Source organism: Besnoitia besnoiti, chromosome III (assembly GCF_002563875.1).
Source record: "Besnoitia besnoiti strain Bb-Ger1 chromosome III, whole genome shotgun sequence".
Classification (NCBI taxonomy): domain Eukaryota; phylum Apicomplexa; class Conoidasida; order Eucoccidiorida; family Sarcocystidae; genus Besnoitia; species Besnoitia besnoiti.
The window spans coordinates 3,942,331-3,954,378 of record NC_042358.1 but is presented as its reverse complement, the minus strand read 5'-3'; the positions used below and the strand labels follow the sequence as shown (position 1 = coordinate 3,954,378).

The window sequence follows — 12,048 nt, the reverse complement described above, 5'->3', positions numbered from 1 at the left end:
CTTCGTTTCGAGACATGAGGCGTTCGGAAGCAGCAGCGCAAAAGACAATTTTAGAAAGCGCTAAACATGCATCACTCGCTCTGCACGCGCTACCCATGCGGTTTGTCCTCTGCGTCCCCGCCTGCGCGCGGTTCGGAGTCTTCGCGGCTGTCGCGCGGCTCGCTGTCTCCACTCTGCTCGCCGCGGGCGTCCTCTTCAGCTTCTTCTTCCGCAGCGCTCGCTTTCCTGCTCTCCTTCTTGCCTTCCTCCGCCGCAGTGCGCTCGCTCTCCACCGTGCAAGCCCCCCCCGCCCCGCCCTCGCGCTCGCGGCGCTTGCGGCCTTCACGCCGGCCGCCGCTGCGGCGCCCAGCCTCCGCTCTGCGCGCGCCGAGCGAGCCGCCGCCAGGCGCCGGAGAGAGCGCCGAAGAGGACAGCAGTGAGACGGAGAAGGCGGGCAGGAGGCGCGCGTAGAGCTGCTGGACCTTCTGGCGCTGCGCGTGCGCCGAGGCGAGCAGCGCCGGCAGCGCAGGCAGGAGCGCGAGGTCTGCGCTGACTTGCCTCTGGAAAAAAACGCAGAGAGACACGCAGCAGACGAAGCGAGCGTGGCGCGGAGCAAGCAGAGACAAAGAAAGTAGCAGGCAGAAAAAGAGTTAGAGAGGAGATGCAGAGAGAGCAGACTGCGTGTGACGGCGTTCTGAGAATCCGAGAACTGCGAAGAAAAGGACGCAGCCGAATGGCGAAAACGCGAGGCAAGGAGAGAGAAGGCAAACACACAGGGGAAGTTTAATGTACCCGGCGTGCAGACTTCAGCTCAAAAAAAGAAACAAAAACGCTGCAACACGCGACAGCCAACGCGAGGTAACGCGGCACGCCCGACGATGAAGCAAAAACAGAATAGAGAACAAAACGTAGAGGGAAAACCAAAAAATAAAGACACAGTCCAGCTGCCGCGTGGTGGGCGCCTGAGGACGGCAGCGCGACGCAGCAGAGGAAGAATCGCGGACGCGCAGAGAGCTGCGCCACGAAAAAGACGCGACGAAGAATCCACAAGGATTCCCTCCACGCTAGCGAAATATGAGCTTATCTGCATCTGAACTGAGGATGCATGTGGCGTGAGACTGATCACCAAACGAACCCGCTACAGGCTGCCTCAGAGAGAGAAACCGCCTGACTCAGGCGACGAAAGAACAAGCCTTCGGCTGCGACTCATGCAGACTCGCCTCCAGTGTTTCAGAGCTAAAGCCTCTTTCGAGTCGAGCTACGCAGTTCTGTTTCGCAGCTCGAGAGGAACGCCAGACTTTCCCCTCGCAGCTCTTCTCTGGGGTTGTGTTTGATGCCGACCTGAGCGCCTCCGCTGCGCCTCTAAAGGGGTTCCAAACACGATGTAACGCGGCGAAGAAGACGCGGAATCACTCAGAAAAAACCGAGGAAAGGAAGGCGTACCTGGATCTCTGCAACGCTCTGTTCCAGCCTCACAAGCTTCTCTTCGAGGGCGGCAGCTGCGGCGGCGGCGGTCTGCGCCTCCGCGCTGCCCGCGGCTCTGCAAAGAAAAAGAAAGGTGCACGAAAAGGTGGAGTGATGCGAGATCCTCTGAATGCCTCTCTGCTCGCCCGTCTGGATCAGACAAAAAGGGAGACCGACCTGTAGGGGAGAAGGAGCTTCACGTCTTGGATGCGCGCCCAGATTTCGCGGCTCATGCGCTCGTAGGACGATGTCGCCGGCGCGTGGGAAGACGCGAGCGCAGAAGGCAGCAAAGAAGAGCCGCATCGCCCCGCAGGCGGCGACGACGCAGAGAAGGAGGCGTCTGGCCGCAAGGAGGCGAGAGCGGCGAACGAAGAAGAAGCCAGCGGACGCAGCGAAGAGGAGGCGAGAGAGGAGGGCCCCGTGAGAGCAGAGAGAGAAGAAGCGGCAGACGAGCCCGCGGCGCTCGGCGCAGAAGGCTGCGCAGCGATAGAAGAGAGACTCGAAGAAGACGGCAGCGAGGAAGAGTCTGGCGCGCCCCCTCGAGAGAGGTTAACACGCGACGGCGTGGGCGGCAGCCTGGAGGTCTCCATGTGTCTGTATACCGCTTCACGCTTTTTTCCTAGGAAAAGTCCAGGCTCTACAGCAAAGGCGGGAGCGTTAGTGCAGACGACTTGCAAACATCATAAAAAAGGTGAAAATACATAGATATGTATATATGGAAGAATGTCTACGCCACTTGGAGTGCGTGTTTAGGCGTAGAGCTGGACGGACGCAGAAGGCTATCGTGGAAAACAGCGCGACAAACTCACGCGACAGAGAGAGCCGAGCTCGAAGGCGAGCGCGACGTGGCGCAATTCCACAAACCCGCTGAAAGAGACACCTCTCAGACGGGCTCAAGGCTATCAAGAAACGAAGAGATTTCAAAATAGTGACGAGAAAAGCGCGACTGAAGTGTGAGAAGAAAACGGGGCGACGATTAAACTCTCAAGACACACATCCACGTGACGCAGCGATCCCGGGGCGGCAGTGTGCGGACGGGCGAGCGTCCGAAGGCCTTTCCTTCAAAGAAGCCGATTCTAAACGACAAAGGAGCTTCGATGTGAATGAAATTTCAGGACGGGTTTGCTTTGAGCTTTGTAATGATGAGAAGAGCTTCGTTTCTCCTTCAAAACGCGATCGACAGGTCCTCTTTTCATGGCGTGTCTTCGCGTGCATGCAAGATACGGCTACTGGGGGGCAGCAGGTCGCTCGTGAAGTCCAAAGTCCTGAGAACCGAGATATCAGCGGAAACGAGAAAGCATCTATCTGCCAGCTGGATTAAAAGAAGCTTAGTCCTCCCGTCTGCCTCGACCTAAAGAAAGGCGCCCGTTCGTGGCCTCGGCGTGTAGGATCCTGCCACACCCCCCCTCGAGGCTCTGCAACGGTTGGTCACATCTCGAGCACCGCCGCGGAAAAACCCCGCAAATCTGGCTTTTTCTGCCTGTTCCAGACACCCGCTCATCATTGGCGTCCTTTCAGTTCTCACTGTAAGGCCTGTAGAGAGAGAGGGAGGGCAAGAGTCGGCTCTAAGGCACGCAGCTCCGTCGCCCTCGCTGGAGCGTTGACTAGTCTCAGGTGTACGTACACCGCAACCGTCTGCCTTTGAGCGTTTTTCAGACTCTGCTTCGCCTTTCACTTGACCTCCTCCCGGTGTCTCTCGTTCTCCTGCGTCTGGTGCTTCTTTCTTTCTTCTTGCTGGCCCTGCGCACTGCCCGCGCACCTTCGAGCCCGCGCAGTCAGCCACTCATCGCGTTTCTCTTTGTGAGTCCGGCCGAATCCTCTGCAAACCCACTGCGCTGCACCGCCTCCTCTTTGTTTTTTCATGAACACCTCTGTTTCTCTTCGTTTCCGCTTCCGCGCGCTGGAAGAGGCGGTTGAGGACTTCTCAAGGAGCGAAACAAACCAGATTGGCGGGCACGCCTCGTCTGCGGTATTCAGACAGTGCCATGGAGCAAGCGCCCAGCTTCGAGGAGGAGGTAGTGTCTGAGCAAAAGCAGAGCCCCTTAGAGGAGAATGAGCGAGCTCGAGAAGAGCTGAGAGCCTTCGAAAGTTTCCTCGACCAAGTGCTTCACGGTGCGCTGATACACACGATTGAGGGATATCCTAGCTGCCATGCGCATTGCGTCTCTTGACGCGAATTGCATGCTTAGCATGAACACAGATCTCTGTGTTTTTGCCTCGCTCGATGCTCTTCATCTTGCTTCCCTGCGCTCTCAACTCTCACTGGCTCTCCGTTTACCCCCCTCCGCCCCCCCCCTCTGTTCTCTGAAATGCTTCCTTCAGCCTTGCTTCCTCTCGGCTTGGCTCCTCCTTTTCCACGCTCGACTGCTTGATTTGCGAATCCTTCCGTACCGTGTAGGCCGACACCGCCCCGCGCTCTCCTCATGGCCTTCCTGGGACTTGCTCGGCATTGTGTTTTCCTCAGAGGCACGCACGTTTCTTCCGCGAGCTCCTGGCGGCAGCGGCTCGCGAGCGGACCCCAATTCTCTCGGCTGTTCTTCGTCAGCCCCTTCCTCGTCTTCTACCTGCGCCTCTTCAGCGACTGCCTTCACACGAACCAGAGAGGAAGAGGCGCTTCTTCATCTCGAGCGCCTTCGGGAAGCCTCAGAAAAGCTGGCGATGATTCGCCGGCGAAACTGCTCCGGAAGCGATGGCGAGGAGCGGAGACGCAAGTTGCAGGCAGCTGTACGTACGCCCGAGCTTCTGGGTTATGTGTATGTAATCAATAGTTTTGTATACGTAGAACATGTATTCTACTTCTGTATTTTGCATAAAATCACTGTCTATATATTGGAAGTTATTTCTATTTTATTTCGTGAATGTGGGGCGACTCACTGTGCCTCGTGAGGATTTTTTCTGTGTTTGCATGTGGCGCTGCTTTGTGTGTGTACGTGTTCGAATCTTTGTTTTTCTCGAGTTTTTGTCTCTTCCTCCGTTGCCGGCTTCTCTGCAGACGATATCTCGCATGGAGGAGCAGCTGATTCAGGAGCGCGATCGACTCGCTGCGCCGAAGAAGACATTCTCATTTCGGAAGAAGGCGTCAGATAAGCCATCCCGCGCCTCTTCAGCTTTGGCTGCGGCCGGTCATGACAAGAGAGAGAAAGACCTGGAGGGGAAACCTGACGCATCATGCGCCGTGTCATGCGAGAGAGAAGAGGGCGAAGAAGAGACGCTAGGCCCTCACGTTATTCTCATCGAAAAGCGGCAACAGGAAACGTATGCTGAACGTGGCGTCAGAGGGAGCAATCGAGATGAAGCCCAGACTCTTCTACGAAGCATTCTCGCTTGACGCAGAGAGGGTCCCTTTACGCAGGCGAGCGCATCCGGCAGAAGCGTGCGTGCTGTGAATAGTTTTTGTTTCTGTAAATGATCGTCTGTCTTTGCTGTGTGGGAATCCCCGCCTGCCTAGACGCGACGGAGCTCAAGAAAGAAAAGAAATGTGTGAAACGAAGATGTTTGACGGATGTGCTTTCCTTCGCAGAATTATATTCGGTCCTGGCGAACTCGGAGGACGAGAACTGTTGCTCCGAGACCTCGTAAGGAGAAACAAACTAGCTTGCCCTCACGACATTTTCGTTTTTAGTTGCAGAGACCAATACTGTAGATGTCTATTGCTCAAATATGTGGCAGCTAGGAAACTTCGACTTCTCCTTTCTCTCTCTCTGCTGGTTCATCGTCTCCTCTGCCTCGTAGTCTCCTCCGCTGCGCGCCAGTTCAAGATTCAGCGCTGTTTCTCGCGGCGCTATCTCCACACATGATTGCTTTTCTGCAGGATGCCGCGATCGGGGCCTCTGCGGACGCCAGTGTGTATCTATCAGAAGAGACATGCACGCACGCGTATCGACTAGACTCCGAGGGAGCTCGCACGTCGTGTGCGCTCTATTTTTTACCGGTCTGCGTTGCAAGTTTCATTTTTTCAGGATCAATGCCTCGTCGTCGTTTCAGAAAAGATCCCCGCGGCGCGCGTCCGGCGACTCTCCTCTTGCCTTGTCTTGTAGGCCCCCGAAGCTCTCACATGATCAAACAGAGCACCTCGCGTTTCTACACAAGAATAAATAAATACATACATGATTTTTAGTCTCCTTTTTGAAGTTTTGCAGTAACGGTCATACCCCGAGCCTCTACGGCCTATGCTCCAGCTTCGGGAGTATGCCTGTAGTTGATTTCCAGCGTTGCGAGGATGCTTTCTTGTGGTATTCGACCTCGTGTCTGATGCGCGACCTAGCCTGCGCCGGCGCTCCGCTGCGTTCGGTGTTTCGGGGTGCTTGCGGGCGCGCGGCAGTCGGATGTGACTCGCTGCAGACTAGGCCATATTTAATAATTCTTTTCCCCCTTCTCGCGTCATCCCCCGCGGCGTTGCGCAGTGTGTGGCGTTTCAGTTTTTCGGAGATCGCAAGCTCGCTGTGGCTCTTCGGATGTACCAAGTCGCTCTTCGCGTTGAAAACGCAACAGGTGAGGACGACCAGAGAAACTCCGGCGTCAGAAGACACCACAGCGAGACGCAACGAAAGCGAAAACGAGACGAGAGCGAAAAAGTGAATCAAATGTGTATATATATATATATATATATGTATATACATATGCATGTGTGTGTACACATATATCTATATGCATATAAATATATTTGAATCTTGCGCGTCTGAGAACGATGCAGAGCTCTCGGCTGTGTTGTTGTTGCGCGCGCTGAGACGTTGGACTGCACGGCGGCGAAGGCGAGCGCTTGTAGAGCGCGAAAGGTTTCAGAGAGAGAGACTCGCCAGTCCCGCGTAGCGTTGAAGCAGAAAACGCGAGACGAAGAGAAGCATTGCAGAACAAAACACAGGCTTTTGTTTCTGCGATACGCATCACTTCCTCACGGCCATCTTCGTTAATCATCTCGAGTCAAGAAATTTGTTTCATTGCGCTGTATCTTCAGCTGCGAGTCCACGATAGCTCGGACACTGCGTTTCTCCTCGACATCTTCTCATCGCCGATCATTGAGCGGTAGGCGGGCGCGCATGCATCGAGAGGAAGCTCGCATGCATCTTGCAGGACTCCTCTCTGTCTGCCGGTCGCGAGGGAGATGCTTGTGACGGATTCGTTGCGTGCGCCGACAGGCGGGAGGGTGGAAGGCTGCGGGCCGCAGGAGGCGCGCGCAGCGGCAGCGGAGGCAGAGCAGGCAGTCTCCTCAGATCAGAAGAATGAGGTGCGCCTGCGCTAGCTCGCGGGGCGATCTTCTCCAGCTTGATTCAGCGCATTTGGAATGAGACGCAGTCGCGCTGAAACGAGCTTGGAGGCTCACGACGCCGGGCACGTCTCGTCGCCGCACAGAAACAGGCAGACAGTGGACCGCAGGGGCGTGCTGATCAGCCTCGGGGAGACGCGTGGAGAGAATGAGAGTCCTTTTCTCTCTGCGCAGGACGCGTGGCGCAGTCTTTGGTCCGCAGCTGCTCGAGCTCCGAGTTGCCTCCCCCCGGGGCAACTCTGCCACAGAGGCGAGTGGAGGGGAAAGCGACGCCGAGGAAAACTTGTTATGGCGAGATGTTAAGGACTTTGACTGGATCAAGAAACAGGTAACTGACGCTCCACTGCCATCCTTGTCGTCGGGTCGGGTCTACCTCCTTCGCGACTTGTTGGGCAGCAGTCTCGAGGGCGCATGTCTCCGCTGGTGTCGAGTCATGAGCCTTCTGCCGGGGCTGGATGCCTTTGTGTGCAGCGCTCGCTAGAGAGAGAAGGGGAAATGCGTGTTTCGTTGGGTCAGCAGCGTAGCCATAAAGCTCCAGGCTCGTCTACGGAAGATACGCGACATGCACGTGTGTTCAGCTCAGCTGCATCCAGGACACGACGTGTCAAAAGATACTCGTCTTTCTCGCGACACTGCAGCGGCTGCGATTGCTCTGCGCATGTGTAATTCGCTCTGAAGCAGCCTCAAATGACACGTTCGTGTGTGCCTCGTCCTTCACATTTTAAATTGAATCCGCAACCTGGATATCTGTATATCTATTCGATTCTCCATGGCTTCACACTTTGCCGAGGCACGCTCGGATTCCGTCAAGAACAGAAAGCGGTGCGGCGGTTCACTCGCAGGCCTCTCCGCACTGGGAAGCGCTTCCTCTCTGTCCGCCGTTTGGCTTTTTCCGCGCGCCGCTCGCGCTGCATGGCGCGAGTTCGGAGACAGGTGTGTCTTTCCTTCTTTCTGAGTCAGCCTCTCATGAATGAACGCCATTCAAATTCACGGCAAATCCTCAGTGTCTGTTGGTATATACATGCCCGTATATTATATATATGCGAAAAAATTGGTTGGACGTCGAGGTGTGCGGCAGCGTATGCATGATACATGCCAAAAGTATATCTTATCTGTGAGGTAGGATTCAGGACGCTCATCAAGGGGTATGCACGCATGTAGCTGCCCCTCCCTGATAACATATATATATATATATATATATATGCGAAACATATATATATATATATATCTATTTAGAGAGATACGTCCGCATGCCCATGTGTGAATCCTTGTGTTCGTGGGTGTGAGTTCGCAGCATCGCGCCTCGTTTTGGAGCGGGACGCGCCCGAGTGGTTTTCGGTTGGAGCCCTACGGGCCGCCGCGTCTGCATCGGACCTTGCGAAGCGCGCCGCTCGCGAGGCGGTCGCCCGCGCTGCAGAAAGTGTGCCCGCACACGCAGAACAAGACGAAGACGAGATCTGAGCGCGCGCTGTAAGCGTCTATGTTCGTCTATATATGTATTTACATGTATATATTTGTGCATACATGTGTGTAGAGACGTATATATAAGCGCAGCGTAGGCAAGGCTGCCACCTGAGAGTCGTGGCAGCTGATTAGCTCGAGTCGGGAATTTTTCTTTTTTTTCAGGAATATTTGCTTTTTTTGCCACGCATCTGGTAGAGGGAAGTTCACACTTTATTTTCGGGGAGCCTGCATGCCCACAAAAAAAATCCGCGCGTGTTTGTCTCTGTTTTTATGTTTTCTGCGTTGGAGTGGCGCGCGTGGTGCGACTTCACGGCTGTGGGCGCTGCCGAAATGGCGGCGCGCACATCGAATTCATTTTTGAATCATTTTTACGAAAACCCAAGTGTTTCATGACGACGCACAACTTGCAGAGCGTGAAACTTGTCAGAGAATGGGTTCGAAACGAGGGAGGCGTACTCACTTCGGACGCTTTCTCGCTCCTGTCGCGGCAGCGAGGCGCAAACATGCATGCCGTGTCCTTCCGTCGGTAACGATGGCGTCAGGGTCCATTTATTTTTCTGCCGCTGCTGGTGAGAAGGCTGCCGAGGCGACCGCGGTGTGCGCCCAGAGAGCGGCGAACGACGTTGAACACACACACGGATGTCGTAGGGACGGGCAAAGAGGAGACAAAGTGAAAGCCACAGTTTTCCCGAGTATCTAGTCTCGACACCTTGAAACGCAGAAGCGGCAGCACAGCTTTCTCCGCGGTAGAAGTCTTCTGACGGATTCATCTTGACTTCTTTCAGAACGGACACTAACTGCGGGTTTAGGAAGTCGAAACAAGGTATTTGATGATCGAAAAGGCCGCCTCCAACCGGTATTCGCGAGCGGCGAACCTTGAATGCACATAAAGCGTTTCATCCCGAGTGTGGCGAACACTTGGGGACGATAAGGGCCGATACTTTTCAATAAAAATATCGTCGACAGCGTAGAGAAAACATGCCTGAACAGAAGCAACAAGTGAGTTCCGTCATGCCCATAAGGGTGAACGCACAGATATCCGGCGTTTGAAGATGAGCTGAACGCATATCACGGCATTCACCAAAGGGGAGTACTGCTGACTTCTCTCACGCATGAGTCTGGGTGTGTCGTGGGGCTGAGAAGTGACAGCGGCTACAGAAGGCGAGGTCAAGCACGACACCGCTTACCAGTATACACAGCATCCTCGAATTCACTTTGTAAGTACAGAAGTATACAGAAGTACAAAGGTAGCAGCACAAGTGCTTGAGGACCGCGTGCCCCGTCACCCTGCTGGACAGGAGATCATACTGTATACGCCGAAACTGACCAAATCACTGACTACATTTCGAGTCCAGTAATGACTTTGGCCCCAGTACACAACTCTGTTCCCCTTTTCTAGAAACGGCGTGCTCGTCTGCAATGAGCACGTGGGTTTACAGCCGCGGCGGCTCTTAAGTGGGACACATGGCTATACCAAGGCGAGTCAAGATTTGTAGAAATTGTTTATACTCCTTTCCAGCCGAACAGGGTCCCTGTCGAGGGCGGGAGCGCCGCGTTCAGGCTCCCTTCACAGTGCAAGTAACGCGGTATACGTTGTTGCTCTGCATGAGTCAAGAATACGTGTCCCCACAGACGCGCTGCGGGCACCATCCTCATCCTGAAATAAAGCAAACTGGTTCGACTCAGACGACTACTCGCCCGTTCACTGTCACGCGCCGCCCCGCGAGAAAGTCTGTCATGAATAAGGTGGGCTTCCACATCCCATCTGCGGCCGTTTCAGAGCCCCACGCAAGTCACAAAACTGCGTCTCCTGTTCATCTGAAAGCGACAACCGTCCCGGCAGGCCACCAGGTGGCGCGTACATCCTGTAGTTCTACCGTTTCGTTGTCAACCTGTGATTCTCCCTGTCCATACCCGTCTGCAGGTCGAGCCAAGAGACACTGCGGGCCTCGCCTCGCGCTGCTGCGACATAATCTCTCGAAAATGAATCAAGATCTGAACACCTCCGAAGCACGGCGCATCCTGCACCTGGAAGGCCTGACTCGCATTCCGTGCAGTTGGCTTAGCAGCGGAGTATATCTTCTACAAGCGCTACCCGCGGCCTGCACTCAGTACTGCAAGTTACTATATTCACATCTATCTAACGGAGTAGCAGAAGGACGCCCGCCAGTCCAGCTCGCGAGGCAGGGATACTCGTGCGCCTGCAATCGGCGCCTGTTCATATCCGCCGGCGGCGGAAGGCAATTGCAACTCCAGCGTGAACTGTGTGCGCGAGTCAACGAAGAACGCTGCCGCGTCCTTGGAGGCGCTTGACCAGCCTTTTATACCGCATTTTGGCTCCAGCCAGGGCCTGGCTGTGCTCAGAAGCAGTCGCGACACTCTGTTTTCCCTCTTCTCTTCTCTGCGGGCTGGCGCTGACTTTTGACGCGTATGAAACATGGAGCGGCGCTCGTTTCGCTGTGTGCGAGGGCTCACGTGTGTGTCCGCACCGCCGCAGATGCATACGTTGACGTCACAGCTACCGTTGCAGTGAGGAGGAAGGACGTTAAATCGAAGCTTTACATGGAGGAAAAGAGATTCTAGAACTCGGACGCTACTTCTTTCCATTTTTTATCCTCTTTGGCAACGACATTCGCGCAGTGTCTCTCATGCTCGCTCCCTGTCGTGCGTCTGTCTCCGGTCGCGAGCAACCTTGCGGGTGACGTCTTTTCACGACCCGGCGAGATCTGTAGATGCAGGGCGACCCTCGAAGGTGGGAGAGTAGCACAGGACGCCCAAAATATGAAAGAAAAACGAATCAAGCGGTGTGGGGCTGCCTCGAGTGTTGGCTTGCCGTGTCTCGAGATCTTTCCCATTTTACCGTCCGTCTCTGCCTTCGCTGGCTACTCGGCTCCCGCCAGCTTTGCTAACAATTTTTCGTGTTTCCTTCCGTTTGTTCTCGGGAAATCGGATTTCCCCTCGCTTTTGCCTCACCTCTGGAAATCTTCTCACCCTTTTCTCTCGGTGTGTGCTCTCAAGAGAGGCTTCGTTGTCCCCGTTCGCGGGTTCCGCCCTCCACCTTCCGCATTTGCCCCAGTTTTCTGATTCCGATCTCCGGCGCCCTGCGGTGAAATTACTGCTTCTTCAGTCTCTTTTTCTTTCGCCGGCAAGCTCTCTCTTTTGTTTGATTCGGCTTCTTCCCATCTTCCGGCCTCTCCACGGCTTTTTTCTCGCCCGAGAGGAGACGGACTGCGAAACGCTGCAAGACGCGCAGAGGACATCACAGACAGCGACGGGAAAAGCTACAGTTGCAATGGAGCTTTGACTGCGCTGGGAGCTTCTTGCCTCTTAACACGGAGGATAATTGCAGCCTTGACGCGCGAAGGTAATTGGTTTGCAGCATACACCCTGTCTCACTGCCTCATCGACCGCCGAGGGCCCCACTCGCTCTCCTCTTATCCGTATTCCTACACATCAACGATATGCGTATCTATATATATGCATTATAGTTGTATATGTATATTTGTATAGCTGCGTAGTCTTTGAGTTGTATTTCTGCGTGCGCGTGCGGCCTTGTGGACAGTCAGATTCGCCCTGAGCCTCTTTTCGCCTCGCGGTTTCCGAGGGCATGCGGCGGATGAACATGGAAAGATTTTGACGGGCGCCGAGCCATCTGCAGAGATCGGAGGAAAAACGAGAACGTGAGACGGGCTCCAAAGCGGCCGGAGGGCGGTGCATGCGAGCGAGAGAGAAAACCTGGAATTTCGTTTGCGATGAGAAGCGCCGCCCGCCGACTTCTGCGGACTTCGGGTCGATGCCGGTGTAGGGAGACAAGCATCGCGGATGCGAGCGAGTGTGGATCTTAGAGCCAAGCAGATGACGAGGGAGAAGCATCCAAG

General features: G+C 55.0%; 2 protein-coding genes across 2 annotated transcripts; one reads left to right on the top strand and one right to left on the bottom strand.

The window, feature by feature from the left end:
* Positions 1-89: 89 nt before the first annotated feature.
* On the bottom strand, positions 90-2,033 carry BESB_048260 (uncharacterized protein; the record flags this gene model as incomplete). The annotated part of the gene is made up of 3 exons (XM_029363277.1): positions 90-539; positions 1,423-1,519; positions 1,621-2,033. The coding sequence occupies 3 exons, from the start codon at positions 2,031-2,033 to the stop codon at positions 90-92; spliced, it is 960 nt and encodes a 319-aa protein (XP_029220643.1).
* A 1,395-nt stretch (positions 2,034-3,428) lies between these two features.
* Positions 3,429-8,167, top strand: BESB_048250 (uncharacterized protein; the record flags this gene model as incomplete). The annotated part of the gene is made up of 10 exons (XM_029363276.1): positions 3,429-3,555; positions 3,908-4,167; positions 4,436-4,698; positions 4,964-5,018; positions 5,403-5,476; positions 5,862-5,934; positions 6,398-6,465; positions 6,881-7,034; positions 7,549-7,639; positions 8,001-8,167. 10 exons carry the CDS (start codon positions 3,429-3,431, stop codon positions 8,165-8,167), a joined length of 1,332 nt encoding a protein of 443 aa, XP_029220642.1.
* Between the last annotated feature and the right edge of the window lie 3,881 nt (positions 8,168-12,048).